Source organism: Microcebus murinus, chromosome 29 (genome assembly GCF_040939455.1).
Source record: "Microcebus murinus isolate Inina chromosome 29, M.murinus_Inina_mat1.0, whole genome shotgun sequence".
Taxonomy (NCBI): domain Eukaryota; kingdom Metazoa; phylum Chordata; class Mammalia; order Primates; family Cheirogaleidae; genus Microcebus; species Microcebus murinus.
This window is the reverse complement of record NC_134132.1, coordinates 12924871-12941188: the sequence shown is the minus strand read 5'-3', so window position 1 is coordinate 12941188 and position 16318 is coordinate 12924871. Positions and strand designations below refer to the sequence as shown.

General features: G+C 38.1%; 1 protein-coding gene across 10 annotated transcripts in view; it reads right to left on the bottom strand.

Annotated features, from left to right (window-relative positions):
• The window catches only part of WDFY3 (WD repeat and FYVE domain containing 3), a 269179-nt gene that overhangs the window by 150576 nt on the left and 102285 nt on the right, over positions 1 to 16318 (bottom strand). For 8 of the 10 annotated variants that reach the window (XM_075998724.1, XM_075998728.1, XM_075998723.1 and 5 more), the window contains 3 exons: positions 13697 to 13820; positions 7018 to 7071; positions 2519 to 2628 (listed from right to left, as the gene is read on the bottom strand). In XM_075998724.1, coding sequence (XP_075854839.1) covers positions 2519 to 2628; positions 7018 to 7071; positions 13697 to 13820 — 288 coding nt within the window. The remainder of the gene's footprint in view (positions 1 to 2518; positions 2629 to 7017; positions 7072 to 13696; positions 13821 to 16318) is intronic. The other 2 variants (XM_075998726.1, XM_075998732.1) reach the window with 1 other exon arrangement.

Sequence of the window (16318 nt, the reverse complement as noted above, 5' to 3'; positions counted from 1 at the left end):
CAACTAACCCCTCTTCTCTACCCACCTATGATTTATCATTTCTTTTTTTTTTTTTTTTGAGACAGAGTCTCGCTTTGTTGTCCAGGCTAGAGTGAGTGCCGTGGCGTCAGCCTAGCTCACAGCAACCTCAAACTCCTGGGCTCGAGCGATCCTTCTGCCTCAGCCTCCCGAGTAGCTGGGACTACAGGCATGCGCCACCATGCCCGGCTAATTTTTTTTTATATATATGTATCAGTTGGCCAATTAATTTCTTTCTATTTATAGTAGAGACGGGGGTCTCACTCTTGCTCAGGCTGGTTTTGAACTCCTGACCTTGAGCAATCCGCCCGCCTCGGCCTCCTAGAGAGCTAGGATTACAGGCGTGAGCCACTGCGCCCGGCTGATTTATCATTTCTTGACATATCATGTCACCATACATCCAGATGTTCAGTTCACATATCTGCTATGTCTCAAACTTTCCTTAATTCCTCATCTTCCATCCTACCTTTGCCTTCGAAATGTTTACTCTCACATTTCTACTTTCATAGTGGTACATATACCCCATTATTGAACGTCATGGGGTTATCTTTCTATGCTTCATCTCTGTCATCTACATGTTGAGTCAGGACCACGTTTTAGTCATCTCTCTATGTCACTGCTGCCACCAGAAAGTGGTACTCAAACAAAAAAGGCAGCTCAGTAACACTGAATTTGCTTTTTATTTTTTATTTATTTTTTTCACCGAGCTCACCCTTCTGCAGAACCAATTTGTTTCTTAAATGTATTTTTTTTCCCACTTATATTACTACTACTAGCTTTCCCTTCCTATTGAGAAAAGTGACATGATTTTTCATTTTCATCTTATGATTGATAGATTTAAAGTACAACTTGGTATCTAAACTTGTAATTTTTAAGTGATTAGGTTTCTACAGGAAATATGAGTAAATGTAAAAATATTACTGAAATACTTAAATATTATAGTAGATATTTAAATTTAATGTTAAAGTTTTAATAGCATGTAAAGATATGCTATTCTAAAATAAACTTCAGTATAGTAACATACAGCTATTTACAGCTATCATCAACAGCAAATGGAATTGTGATTTTGTTAGTCATTGAGTATAGTCACAGATATATGAAAACAATAGTCTACGACCATCTGAAGCTTTCTTTAGGCGACCAACTGTCTCCATTTGCCTAGGACTGAGTGGTTTCCTGGGATGTAGGACTATCTATAACTCCCAGGAAAACCTGGACAAGTTAGTCACGCTAATTCCCTGAATGGGGAAAGAAAAAAAAAAACTAAAAAAACGATACAAACAAAAACAAAACAAGAAAAAGAAAACAGACCATTCCAAAGAGAAAAATCCAAGTGCTCATTACTTTGGGCTAGTGACTAGTTTCAGAATACGATTATTCACAGTCACCTTTGTAAGTTCCATCATTAAATGATATGAGGTGTTTGAAAGTCCACTGCAATTTAGACAACAGACAGGCCCGAGATTAGAACAGACTTCAATAGGTAATTATACTCCGGATTTTAGAAGGTTGAATAAACCTCCTTTATAGCAGAGATATCAAAGACCAAAAACCAGATATCCAAATGGCTTATTAATGAATACATGAAACATATTTCATGATGGATATTTAAAACTGATTTAGAGAAAATAAAAGCAATCTCCAGAATAAATCAAATAAGAGAATATATATTATCCTGATGTGTTTCCTTATTTTCCATAAAAATGTAAGAATATTTTCCATGTCATTTAGTCCTTATTAGCCGAGTGATCTTAAATGAATAGAATTTTTTTCTCTAAGCTGGAGTTTCCCTAACATGAGTTACAAACACGTTGGGCTGGGCCTGATGGACCTAGAGCTCCTGGGCTACTTGTCTCCATCCATAAGTGGTCCATGTCTTTGCCCAGGATACTGTACAAACAGTATCACCTCCTATGTGTGTTAGGACATGAAAAGATGGAAAACACTGCTCTAAGCCATGCATTCCCTCATAAGTAAAGGGCATAAAATATCACCGGGCATGGCGGCTCATGCCTGTAATCCTAAGCACTCTGGGAGGAGGCCAAGGCGGGAGGATCGCTCAAGGTCAGGAGTTCGAGACCAGCCTGAGCAAGAGCGAGACCCCCGTCTCTACTAAAAATAGAAAGAAATCAGCTGGCCAACTAAAAATATATAGAAAAAAACTAGCCGGGCATGGTGGCGCATGCCTGTAGTCCCAGCTACTCGGGAGGCTGAGGCAGGAGGATCGCTTAAGCCCAGGAGTTTGAGGTTGCTGTGAGCGAGGCTGATGCCACAGAATCTAGTCCGGGCAATAGAGTGAGACTCTGTCTCAAAAAAAAAAAAAAAAAAAAAAAAAAAGGGCATAAAAAAAAAAATCAAGCTCCTCACAGAGATGTTGCAAGAAGCATGAAATAATGTTTTAGACGAGTAAGAAGAACACAAATGATTATCACAATCTCATTTGGATATGATGATAAATTTAATAACAAAATCCCAAGAGGATGCAAAAAAAGAGGGTTACCTGACCAGAGGATGCTAACAAATTAATTGTCGTCAGAAGCATCCAGCCTCTACTGGCTTCTTCACTCTGATTGATCTCCAGGAACTGGACTATGGCCCGACTTGCAGCCTCTATAATAAAACCAAAGGGAAAGCCATTAAATGAGGTGGGAGGGTGGGAGATCGCATATAAAGAAGGTTCTTTCTTAAAACCTAGCAAGGAAATAGTCATTTACTGAGCACATAACTTTATATTATACACTCTAGGGGGTGAATTTTAAAATTAGTAATGTTTTACTGGTATACACATAAACCCTTATATCATTAATACAGAAATGTAGAAGTCAACCTATATATTTTAGGGAGAGATCCGTCATCAACTGATCAAAAAGATTCATGGAAGAGGTAAAATTTGAGCTAAACTTCCCTGGAAAACATACTTAATCCAGGAAGTGGGAGCAACTGGGGACGCAGAGAGAATAGAAGCAGTGGCTACAGAAATGGGCCTGAACGTACAGATCAAGTCAAAGAACGGTAATAACACTGACTTAACAATCTAGAAGAGCATAACTGATAAGCAATTCTAATATCAAGCAGTAGTGACAAAAAAAATATAGACGCCTACCTGTGAAGGAGGGTAAGCTAATGGCTATATTTGACTCTTTGGGCAAGAGGGAGCAAATGTAGTTTCGTGGGCAAAGTAGATGATGAACAGATTATTCCAGGACTATTAATCTAGTGGTAGCGTGTATGACAGACTATAAAAGGCCAAAGAGACTGGCGTGAGGGAAACAGAAGGGAGAGACTGTCTCAGTGACACACGCTGGCAGTAGGAACACAGAATCGCTGAGATATGTAAGAGAGCCACTCATACAAATGCAGACTCAGAAGACTTTTTCAAAGTAAATTTAATTGATTATGTTCTAAGGAAGAAGGGAAAATGGAGAAATCGCTAAACTTGCACTTAATTTCATCAGTACACTTTGCCAATTTTTACTTTAACATATGAGATGAATTAAAATTGTCAGAAAGTCCAGTCTGTTCACTGTGAACTAACTGGGTAAGATACTAATGTATACTTAACACACTTCATAAAAAAGGAGCAGAAGGTAGAATAAACTGGATTTAGATGACCCTAGATGTATTTTTTTCTTCAATTTAATACAATAAAGATACATTTTTTATTGGATTACTGAATACAGGGCTTACATATGATTCAGTGCTAGGCATATTTCCATATTCTATCTTTTTTTGTTGTTTGTTTTTGAGACAGAGTCTCACTTAGTTGCCCAGGCTAGAGTGAGTGCCGTGGCATCATCCTAGCTCACAGCAACCTCCAACTCCTGGGCTCAAGCGATCCTCCTGCCTCAGCCTCCCGAGTAGCTGGGACTATAGGCATGCACCACCATGTCGGGTTCATTTTTTCTATATATATTAGTTGGCCAATGAATTTCTTTCTATTTATAGAAGAGACTGGGTCTTGCTCTTGCTCAGGCTGGTTTCGAACTCCTGACCTCAAGCAACCCGCCCGCCTCGGCCTCCTAGAGTGCTAGGATGACAGGCGTGAGCCACCGCGCCCGGCCTCCATATTCTATCTTTATATACTTTCCCTTGAGGGACTATTTTAACTGGAAAAAATTTTAAATGGCTTCTTTTTATTGAGTCAACTATATATCGAGTACTCTTTTAAGTACTTGTGAGTTTAACTCATTTAATCTTTACAAGAACCCTATGAGTTATTTTCTATTAATTTAATCCTCATTATAGTAAAATTGAGAAATGGAAAGGATAAGCAATTTGCCTACAGTCACAGAGACAGTCAGTGAATTCATAGTTGAACTCATGTTCAAATCCAGGCTGTCTAGCCTGTAAGAGACAAAGATAGTGATTAAAGGAATTAACTGAAACCAGGTGCAGTGGCAGGCGCCTGTGGTCTCAGCTACTCAGGAAGCTGAGTGAGACAGGAGGATCGCTTGAGCTTAGAAGTTTTAGGCCACCCTAGACACCACAGAGAGACCCTAGCTTTAAAGAAATATAATAATAATTATTATAAATAACATATTTATAATTTAATGTTAAATTAGTATCAATTGATTTAACCAAATATTATTAAAACACTACGATGATTTATAATAATTATTATTTACTGAAACAAACAGATGCCTGCCTTATTTCCAAAACTCAGAATCTCTTAAGTGTTTAAATTACTCTATTCCTACGTTCACTGATGTAGCCTCTCGCCCCGCTAGTAAATGGAGCAGTCCACGGGAGCAGACTCTTCATAAGCCTCACTCCTCACTGCTGATCCCCCAGTATCTAGCACATTACCTGGCAGTAAGTGGGCACTCGATAAGTATCTGTTAAGTGAATCAACCTAACTAGATCAAAAGGATAACAACAACAGAAGCACACACTGAGTTCAACTTTCTCAAGGAGTTTGGATTTATTATGGGCAAGAGGAATTCCTGAAAGTTTTGAAAAGGGGAGTAACACAGGAAAGCTATGGTGCAGTCTGACTAACGTATGAAGATCTCAATCATAGAGAAAGGAGAATAAGAAAATACCAAGGAGAAAACTACTTTAGCAACCATGGTTTGAGATCAGTGGTAAAAACTGATGTACAAATATATCTTTCAAGTCTACAAAGGACCCAACAATTGGCACAGGGCTACGTAACATGAGCCCCTTTCCTTAACAGTAATTAAATACCCGTGTAAGGAAGACAACTACTTCCCAGTTAGCTAAACCTCTCAGCTAAAGGCTGACACATTACGCTTTCATTTTCTAGACCTCTTTGCAACATAAAACTTTTGTTTTGCATTGTACATTTCCAATTTCACAACTCAGTATCTTCAAGAAACCGCTGGTAGTTTTCAAATTGGTTATTTCATAGTTAAATCAATGTAATGAAATTTTTATTTCAAAAAAAGCATTGCTTAGGAAAAGATCTGGTCACCACCACTTATGTTTCTCACAGAGGAGGAAAAACAGATTTTGAAGAACCAAATCTATTTTAAGAGAAAAGGCAAAACAAAGTTATCTTCCTCGGACAAAAGCTAGAAACCCCACAGATAAGCCACATTTCAAATGAATTTGGATTCCGCTCATATTACTTAGCACTGTCAACGTTAAAAGAAAATGGGCAAATATGTATTTTCAGTATTCAGTAAGTTGTCAGATACAAACAATAGACACTAATGCTGATACTGAGAACCAAAACACCAAAAATATATTCTTGGTCTGAAGCAGTTCTAGTTATCTGATCAATGGGGGACATTTATACTTCAAATGTATGGTTTCTTATGTTTTGATTGACAATGAACATTAAGGAATTCCTCAAGATGAGAAGAGACAAACAACAGATAAAAAGCTAATGTTCTATTTGTCATTAAATATTACTGTAACATGCTCAATGGGGGCTGCTGTGCTGATTAAAGAAGATAATTAAAGCATGTGAAAACAGACTGGAAGAAACAGCATGGTATAATCAGTAATGTATCTTTACTGATTTAACAATAACAATTACTCTTTTTGAGAGGGTAGAGAAGACCTGAAGTTATAACAGTAATCATATAAAGTTATGTTATCTGGTTTTGAATGACAGGCTCCTATAGATAAAGAGGTCTGGACAGGGTTGTGGTTGAATGATATGGAGGAGATCCCAAACTCTATTGACAAAACAAACTATTTTTACATATCAAATGTATTCAGAACTATTTTACTTTCAGCTACCAACTTCAACATGTAGTTGTCATTTAGGATATCTCAAACGGATCTCCCACTTTTTATTTTAAATGAGGTAAAGCAGCTCCTTTTAAACTATGTAGCATTTTAGTGCTATTTTTAAAACATTATGTATCCTAGAAAGTAATTTTAAATAAAACCTCCATAAATCACATAGTTTCTTAAAACTTTGGGGGGGCAAAAAGCCCACCACTAGTCATAAACATGTTCTTATTAGGACCTATTAATTTCAATAATATTTAACAAACACAAATTTAAACGATAATTTAAGATTATGAGTTAATAAAAAGAACATATTAATATTAACCCATCTTTAGAGTTGCCAGTTATTTTATTCAAGCTTTAGCTTCCACACTTCAATACATGTATAATTAGAATGAGAAATACAGAAATGCAGTTAGTAGTGCTCATAATTATATTAAATAAAGTAACGTACGCTACAACGAGAGAATACAAGTGAATTCAATTAGACAGCATTTAGAACAATTAGAATGCACAACTTGTTAATAAGTGCAATACAATAACTTTTTCCCTTGCAAAGTCCATTTAAAGCACATGTCATTTTCAAACTGATGCTTCAGGACGACGGTGAGACATGTCAACGGTGTTGTTATACTTATTAATGAAGACACGAAAGCGCTAAACACCCCCTGACCCCTCCAAAAAAAAAAAAAAAAAAATTCCACAAGTTAGTCAGAAAAACGGTATCAGAACTCAGACTTCCATGCTTCTTTTCACTTGACACTACATATACCACACCTTGGGAAACGAAATTACCTGAGGGTGTTGTGGCTTTGAAATCCTTGGGGGACAGCAGGGCACACTGTTTTTCTGTTTGAAGAAAGAAGGCTGGGTTGTCTACCTGGGGACTGGGTACACCCCGCCAACCCCCCACGGGAGGACCGTGGTCAGCGCTGCCCAGCCACTCCACTGCTGGGTGGCCGCCCGCTGGGGCTGGCTCCACCGGGTTTAACAGTGGCACCCCGCACGCAGCAAAGTCACTAATAAACTGAAGATACTATTTTTTTTTTAGACAAGTGGGAATTTTCTGCTTCACTGATATAAATCAACCATGTCCCCTTAGAATTAAGCAGAATTAGCACGGCTGAACTTAACGGGTAACTAGAAGAGATTGGGGGGGGGGGAAATCTTAAGATATATCCTGGACATTATATAGCCAAAAAATATGTTTGGTTTTTTTTTAAATTAGTTGAGAGTCACTACATACTTTAAATCAGGGGTCCTCAAAGTTTTTAAACAGGGGGCCAGTTCACTGTCCCTCAGACTGTTGGAGGGCCGTTGGAGAGTGCAGCACACATTCCACACATGCGCACTGTGGGCCCGAGACGAGTTGGCTGCTGAGGAGGACAGGCAGCTGTGGCAAAAACACCCGGGGGGGGGGGCCGAATAAATGTCCTCGGTGGGCAGCATGTGGCCCCCGGGCTGTACTTTGAGGATGCCTGCAACAAAGGCCACATGGAAGCATCAAAAGAGGATTATGGCAGGAAGAGAGAGAGAGAGACAGAGAAAGACTGTGAAGTTGTCCTAATATATAACAAATAGGTCCATGATTCCATTTTGCATCTTGGCATTCCCTTGAGTCCCTAAATCAATTCCCCTGATTTCCATTTTCACTAACTTCTGATAGATTCAAGCAAGAGGACTGCAGGTAAGCATGGTTCCTACTGAGATATCTACAGCCCATGTTGGAAGTAATCTGATAATAAGACTTTACGTCTGAGTGGTGATTAGGTAACACCCAAAATAAGCCTTCCACACCAAATTTGGAGGGGTCCTGGAAAAATGATCTTGTTTTGGCACAACAAATATAGCCAAGTTTCAAAGGAATTAATAGAGAGATCATTTCACTTGTGCTTTTGGAGAAAAATTATATGAATGTAAATTTTGAGAAAATTTCTTTCAATGATAACTCCTGTAAAATAAAAGGTTATATTAGGTCAAATAAAGTATTCAAACTCACAGGAGAAGAAAACAGAATTTTGGTTGGCGTCCAGGGGCTGAGAAGAGGTGGAAATAAGGAGCTCCTGTTCAATGGGTATAAAGTTTTAGTCATGCAAGACTAAAAGTTCTAGAGATCTGCTATACAGCATGGTGTGCACAGTAAACAACAATGTACACTTAAAAAATTGTTACGAAGGTAGATCTCATGTTATGTGAGGTTTTCTTAACCATAATAAAAATAAGAAAATAAGGATGAAATATGTAAGAGTTAGATGATTTAGGATGTACTTAGATCATGAAAATCTGGAATTCTTTTTAACTAGAAAAATCAAAAGCTCAAAAAATCTCCATGAAAGTATTTTTTATAATTTTTTTTCCTTTTACCCTCATGAACCTATGAAAATGAACCTATGAAAACCTACATGAAAACCTACATGAAAATATGAAAGTATTTTTAATAACACTGACCAAAAGAATCTTCCAATGTTCGAGACTAGAAATGAAAGAAGAAAACAAGGATTCCCAACAGCCAGAGTCTTTTAATGCTGACTGAGAAGATACTCTAAGAATTATGCTCATCTCTCTTAAAAACCCAGGAAGGCTGGCTCATCTAACAGTACTCAAATTCTCAAAGTTTTTAAAATGAAACAACAGAAAAAAAAAGCCAAAAAATCCTATGTCAAAAAAAATAACAAAAATTTATTGAACAGCTAATATGTGAGAGGCATTTTTATAGGTGTTACTGATGAGGGTGAATATGACAGATAATAAAATTAAATAAGTAAATAAGATACTTTCAGATGATGACATGCCACGAAGGAAACTATGCAAGGTGACTGAAGAGATACTAACTGGTGTGGGGATAAAGGACAGAAGACCCATTTGAGACAGGGTGCTAACAAAGATTTCTTGTCAGGAAATAACACACAGACTCAACTGAATTGCACAGGATTCTAAAGTTAATAAATTTCAAAAGTTGGAAACTAAAAATTACATGGAATCGTATGACATGAAAAAAATGTATCCTAAGAATTCCTGGTTAACAACATGTCACTGATAGGGGAAAGTGGATGAAGGGCACACAAGACTCTGTGTACTATTTTTTGCAACTTCCTATGAGTCTATAATTATTCCAAAATTACCAGTTAAAAAAAAATATTTGCATAACTCTTACCGTTAACTAACAACGAGACATCTTCTACTCTATTTAGGACATTTTTCATTACATACAAAAATCTGCTCTATGGATGCAAAAGCATTAAGAGATTTAGGAAAACAAACCTCCAGTGTAGCGAAATGTCTTTCTACCAACGTGCAGATTAGGTATTTAAAAACCCAGCAACAGAGAAGCAATTATAAATAAACTTTTGGTAATTTTTTTCTCATCTATCATCACTCAAGAGAGAAAATGCAATGAAAGACATCAATGTGTGACAGAAATTTCTCTTCAGAGCGCCTGTTTAAAAAAGCTAAAGACACAAACCTTATTCTGTATACCAACTTTTCACTTCCACAAGAGTAAATGAAATAAGATAAAAAAAAAAAAAAAAAGATGTGATCCTATTTTAGGTGGAGAAGGGAGAAGACAGGGACAGATACCTTAAAATATCTTACCACCTTTCCTTGGACTTGTTTCAAGAACTGCAAATATAATTTAAACCAACTCACTTTAAAATCCATACATCACTCCATATCATGTACTGCTTCTGGATGAGGGATTTAGTCCTCAATCTAAAATTTTAACGGCTGTTGCTAAAAAGACTGTGTAATGGGCTCCAGTTAAGATGGACGGTTGAGCACATTCATTTACCTCTGCTTTCTTCTGAAATACTGCTGCTATGGACTGAATCGTGTCCCTCCAACATTCATACTTTGAAGCCCTACCCCTAACATGAAGGTACTTGAAGACAGGCCCTTTCGGAAGGAATTAGGTTTAGATGACGCCATGAGCACAGGGCCCTAATGATGGACTCTTGTAAGAAGAGAGGGCAGAAAGCTTGCTGCCTTTCTCTCCCCCACGTGAGTACACAGCAAGAAGGCAGCAGTCCGCAAGCCGGGAAGAAGAGCCTTCCACGCAGAACCAGCCACGCTGGCAACCTGACCTCCAGCCTCCAAAGTCGTGAGAAAATAAACTTCTGTTGTTTAAGCCTCCTAGTGTATGGTGTTTTGTTACAGCAGCCCAAGCGGACTAATGTATTCACTACAATAATTGTTAAAAGACTTTTTTTTTTTTGAGACAGAGTCTCGCTTTGTTGCCCAGGCTAGAGTGAGTGCCGTGGCATCAGCCTCGCTCACAGCAGCCTCCAACTCCTGGGCTCAAGCGGATCCTCCTGCCTCAGCCTCCCGAGTAGCTGGGACTACAGGCATGCACCACCATGCCCGGCTAATTTTTTCTATATATATTAGTTGGCCAATTAATTTCTTTCTATTTATAGTAGGGACAGGGTCTCAATCCTGCTCAGGCTGGCTTCGAACTCCTGACCTTGAGCAATCCACCTGCCTTGGCCTTCCAGAGTGCTAGGATTACAGGCGTGAGCCACTGCGCCCGACCAGAAATTTTTTTTTTTAAAGATATAAACTCTTAAGACCAAAAAGAATTTTTACAAAATGAGAGCAACAAAATTATGGATACTAAAATAGCAGAAAGACTTGTGGTAACTGACTGAGCAAACCCTACTGGAATCTTAAAGTAAGTGCAGGGAAAGTGGAAAAGCAACCAACGTACCACAGACCACGGAAGCTCCGAGGTGCTCAGGACTTGGTGGTACTAGGTACACCTTTGGACGCAGAGGTGAACACGGGACTACACAGAGGAGAGCTGGTAGAAAATAAGTTGCAGAGCACTCAGACTACTACGTAAGCACTGGAATGGAGACTTGTTCAACGAAAAGAGTAAGAGGGGGAGTGTGGATTGGGAGCACCGGGCACAGCGTGGGCACAGAGAATTAAAACAGAAGCTTATATACTGCACGTTGAGGGTCCTCAAACCTTTCTTCCACTTGGCTTCCAAAATGTTGAGAGTCAGACATGTGTCTTCTAAGCAGAGACTGGCAAATTCTCTGAGAAATCTCCCTAGCTCAGGGGAAAGATCGCCAACAAAAAGCCCAGCAAGATCACCCTACAATGAAGCCCACAGTTGCAAACTCCACACATAATTAAAAAGCGGCCCATCCGCTTCATAATGCTCCATTCTTACAAAAGAGCAGATGGTCAAGGATGAGACACGTGAGGACATTCTCTAAGATGAAAGACAAAAACAAAAACAAGTTGATAAAAAGGCAGCCTTTTCATTAAACCTGAAAGAAACAGGTATTCAGGGGCATGAAAAGAGAAGAAAATGCATCCATGTAAGAATAGAAACCAATTAAAAAAAAAAAAAGAATTCTTAGAAACGAAAAATATAAAGCCACAAATGAAGAAAAACGCCCACGGAAGGGATGGATGATAAAACTGAGGGGTTCTCTAGCAAGCAGTCAAAACACAAAGACAGAAAATGAGAGGAGCAGTCTGAGAGAGATATCTGACTAGAAAGGGAATATTATTTCCAGAGGAGGGGAGGATATTATTAAACAATTCACAAAAGCTTCCCGAATTTAAAGGGTATGAATTCCCAGACTGAAAGGGTCCATCCAATGAGTACGTAGCATAATGTATAAAAATAGGTCCACCAGAAGGCACATGATCCTGGAATTTTAGAATAGTAGGGAAAAGGGGAGGAAACCTAAAAGCTTCCAGAGAAAAACTAGGTCACAGAGAAAGAACCAAGAACCTAGGTAAGCTTCTGATTTCTCAATAGGAGTGTAGAAATCTAGAATACGATAGAGAAATTATTTTTTAAACTCTGAGAGAAAATGGTTTGCGACGTAGAATCCGATACCCGCTTAAAGGAGGACTGATATAACGCAAGTGGCAAGATTATTCACTGGGATCCTGAGTGCTCACACGGGGCTGCAGGGACAAGAACCTTGCTAAGTAAGATACTGGCGATCTCCCCATAGGAGGGGCAACCCAAGCTCAACTCCCCATGAGACTGGTGGCTTCCAATCTTTAGGAGGAGGGCCTCCTGGGACTAGACAGCTAGCATTCTCCAACAACTCGACTGTACTCGCTCCAAATCCACTACTCACATGACCTGGATCATAAGAAGTTTTGTGTTTCTTCACGGCTAAGATTGCTCTCAAGCACATCCTTTAGCAGTGGAGAAGAACAGGAGACAGAGAGGAGGGAAAGGTGGGATCTTTCCACCTAAATGCAAAGCCCACCTGTGTACTCCGTAGATCTCCCCAGAACATTTCTGTATGGGATGATGAAGGCGGTGGACTTGTGCCTTCTTTTCCTGTATAGACCCAATTTTCTAAGTTTCCTTTTATAATAGAGCCATGCAAAATAGAATCCATCCCCCCAAAATGAAAAGGTATCCCAGGATGACATGAATGGAGCTGTAAGAAGGACAGCTGTGCGGTTGGTCTGGAGAGCAACTACTACAGGTCACACAGAGGCCCCTGAGCAGCTTAGGGCCTCATGGGAAGACAAAGACACAATTACCACACAGGAGGTTCAGAAACAAAACACTATTTCAGAAGGGAAAAATTTTTTCTGTGATTAAGGAAGTCAAAAAAACTTCTATCAAGGAAATGTGACTTCATCCAAGCTGAGATTTAGACATACTGAGATGAAGGAAGAGTCTCCCCCGCTCAGTTGAGGCATTGCAAGTGAAGGACCAAAATAAGAGTGTAGACACATTTGGGGACTTCAAACAGCCCAGTTTGGTTGAAATACGGAAAAGGAAATAAACAATAGAAATAAGGTATGCTTAAAAAAAAAAAAAAATACAGGCCGGGCACAGTGGCTCACGCCTGTAATCCCAGCACTCTGGGAGGCCGAGGCGGGCAAATTGCTCGAGGTCAGGAGTTCGAAACCAGCCTGAGCAAGAGCGAGACCCCGTCTCTACTATAAATAGAAAGAAATTAATTGGCCAACTAATACATATAGAAAAAATTAGCCGGGCGTGGTGGTGCATGCCTGTAGTCCCAGCTACCTGGGAGACTAAGGCAGCAGGATCGCTTGAGCCCAGGAGTTGGAGGTTGCTGTGAGCTAGGCTGACGCCACGGCACTCACTCTAGCCTGGGCGACAAAGCGAGACTCTGTCTCAAAAAAAAAACAAACAAAAAAAAACATATAACCAGATCACAGATTTGCTTTAAATGTCATGCTAAGAAATTTAGATTTTGTTCAAAAGGAAACAGTGTGTTTAAAAGGGCCGGGGTGGAGGTGATAGCAGTTCCAGAAGAGGAGCCTTGAGTGGAACAGACTACTCCAGAGTAGAAAATTCTCGGGAACTGCCGGCACCTGCAATCCATGTGCTGCGAGAATAGCACCTATTTTCCATTTAATATTAATAGTACTGTTACAGAACTGTCTCTGTCCATTCAAATAAATCTAGATTTATTTGGCTTTATTTATCCGGATTTATTCTGGCTTCTGTGGAAAATACCTGTGGATTTGTTTGATGCTCTTCTTCGAATTTCTGTCACCATTAGTCGTGAGACTTGGGTTGTGAACTGCAGAAGATCAGAGAATTTTTCTGTCATTGTATTTGGCGGAGCATTCCCAAAAACCTGTAGATAAGGAAAAACATGTTTAATGAAGTATTGTCACCTTTTAAAAAATTCCATAACTTTCAAAGTGTGGGATGACTTGAAAATCAAGTCAAAAGAGTATACTTACATAGTTACTCCAGATATGAATATGTTTAAAATACTGTTCTTTCAATAAATCGTCACACGTCTAGTCCCACTTTCCTATATTAATTAAATGACTTGTTGAATAAATCATCAAAAATAAAATCTACCCCCATAATATGCCGAAATAAAAAAATAAATTAAAAAAAATAAAATAAAATAAAATATAACAGCCAAAAATGTTATTTATAAAATTTGACTCAATCTCACTAAAAACTTTAGAAAATACAGTATTTTTCCCTCAGGAAACCTAAATTGAGAATTTACAGAAAAGTTGATGGCCTACAGACACACTGAATGGTGAAATGCAGAGAATACTGATCTACTGCTAAACCCATCATATCTCAGAATTTCTAAATTCTAAACGTAAGAATTTTCAAAACACGGGTGTTATGAAAAAGACTACGATGAAGAAAATAAATGGAAAGGTCATGAGATAAACTTGTTTTTACAAAAAATTGAAGACAGAGGAAATTTAGAATAAATAATTCTTAAAGATAAACCGGTATGGGCTCAGCAAAAAAGAATAAGAAAAACCTGGATGGACCATCATAGAAAAAAAAAAAAAAAAAAAAAGTATCTTAATGGCTATATAACTAGATGTATCCTGTAATACTGTTTGTAAAAATGTTTTTATAGCTGAAAGGAAATTCTCTATCTTCTAAAGAGGTATTATCCTCTCCATTATAATACTTATCACACAGTATTTTGTTATTCTTATTACCTATTCAAATGTCACGACAGTAGCAGGAGACGGAACCTACTCCTATTTGTTTTCTCTGCCTTCTAGAGTGATGCTCCCTACACATGGCCGTTTACTGATATGCTGCCCGTCCCCAAACCAAATTCCAGAGAACATTTAGGGAACACTGAAGAAGAACATCAGAACATAATCTAACAGTAAGAAAGAAAACAAAATAAGTAAGTAAATAAAAACAAATCAAGGTTATGGAGATGGACTAGAAAAAAGACTAAATAAAAAAAAAATCTAAGATCAAAAAGACCTCTTTAATTTTCAATGTTTTGGTCACAAATTTTGGCTCTGTCACCCAGTCAGTGACACCATTCATAACATCCTTAGGGTAAGAAAAAAATATATTTCAGGAAGTACTTCTATTCCTCATAGTAGAGTGGCCCTCCTTTATCTGTGGGGACCTGTTCCAAGAGCCCCAGTGGATGCCTGAAACCATGGATAGTGCCATACCCTATATATACTGTGTTTTGTCCTACACATGCCTACTTATACCGAAGTGTAATTGACAAATTAGGCACAGTAAGAGATTAACAACAACTAGTAACAAAATACAACAATTGTAACGATATACTGCTCACAATTTCACGAATAGAAGATTTGCCCTCATCATAGGTCTTAGCAACCTCAGCATATGGTTTTTGGTCTTCCCTTATTAAGTTGAGAGCTTTCACCCTCTCACTTTGAAGAAAGCGCTTCTCTTTGGTATATCAGAATTGCCAGCATAGCTACTGTCACGCTTTGGGGCCATCATTAAGTAAAACACGACTCCTTGAACACGAGCACTGGGATAGCACCAGTGATACCACAACAGTTGATCTGACAACTAACACCACTGCCCAGTGACTGGCGTGAGGGTGGCGTCTACACAGCACGTATATGACGGACAAAGGGACGATCCACACCCCCAGAGGGACAGAAGCTGGGCAGTGTTATGATCTCAAACTTATGAATTATTTCTGGAATTTTCCATTTAATATTTTTGGACCATGGTTGATTTGACCGTGTGTATCTGAAACCACGGAAAGCAAAACCAAAGATAAGGAGGGATTATTGAGTAATATTAAAAAAAAAATTCCTTTCAAAGATCCTTAAAAAAGGATGTAACAAATAACAATATCCTTCTAATACAAAATGTTTCTTACATTCTTATAACAGATCCTATATTTCTTACAATCGCCCTCAAATTAAGTTGAAAACACTAAAATAAAAAATTCCACAAGGGTATACTTCTATATCTGGTCTGTTCATCAACTTGACAAAGGAGTGATTTTTAATAATCTCAAAGGAATTTAATAATTCCATTTATAATAATTTTATATTAATAAATAATATAATTATAATATAAATAATTAATAATTCCTATTATTTAATAATAAATTAAATAATGAATTAATAATCTCCAGGAATTCATCAATAAATGTTTTTTTGCTGAGATTTTTGACAAATGTTGTGCTTACATTCAATCTTATACCACATGTTAAATAAAACTCATAGAAAACTTGAGATAAAAATTGAGAACCCTAATACAGATATATGCTTAAATAGCCATTCTATCTGCACTCAGAGATGAGTAACTTTTTAATGATAGTATTTATAAATATTCCTATTACTCAGAATACAT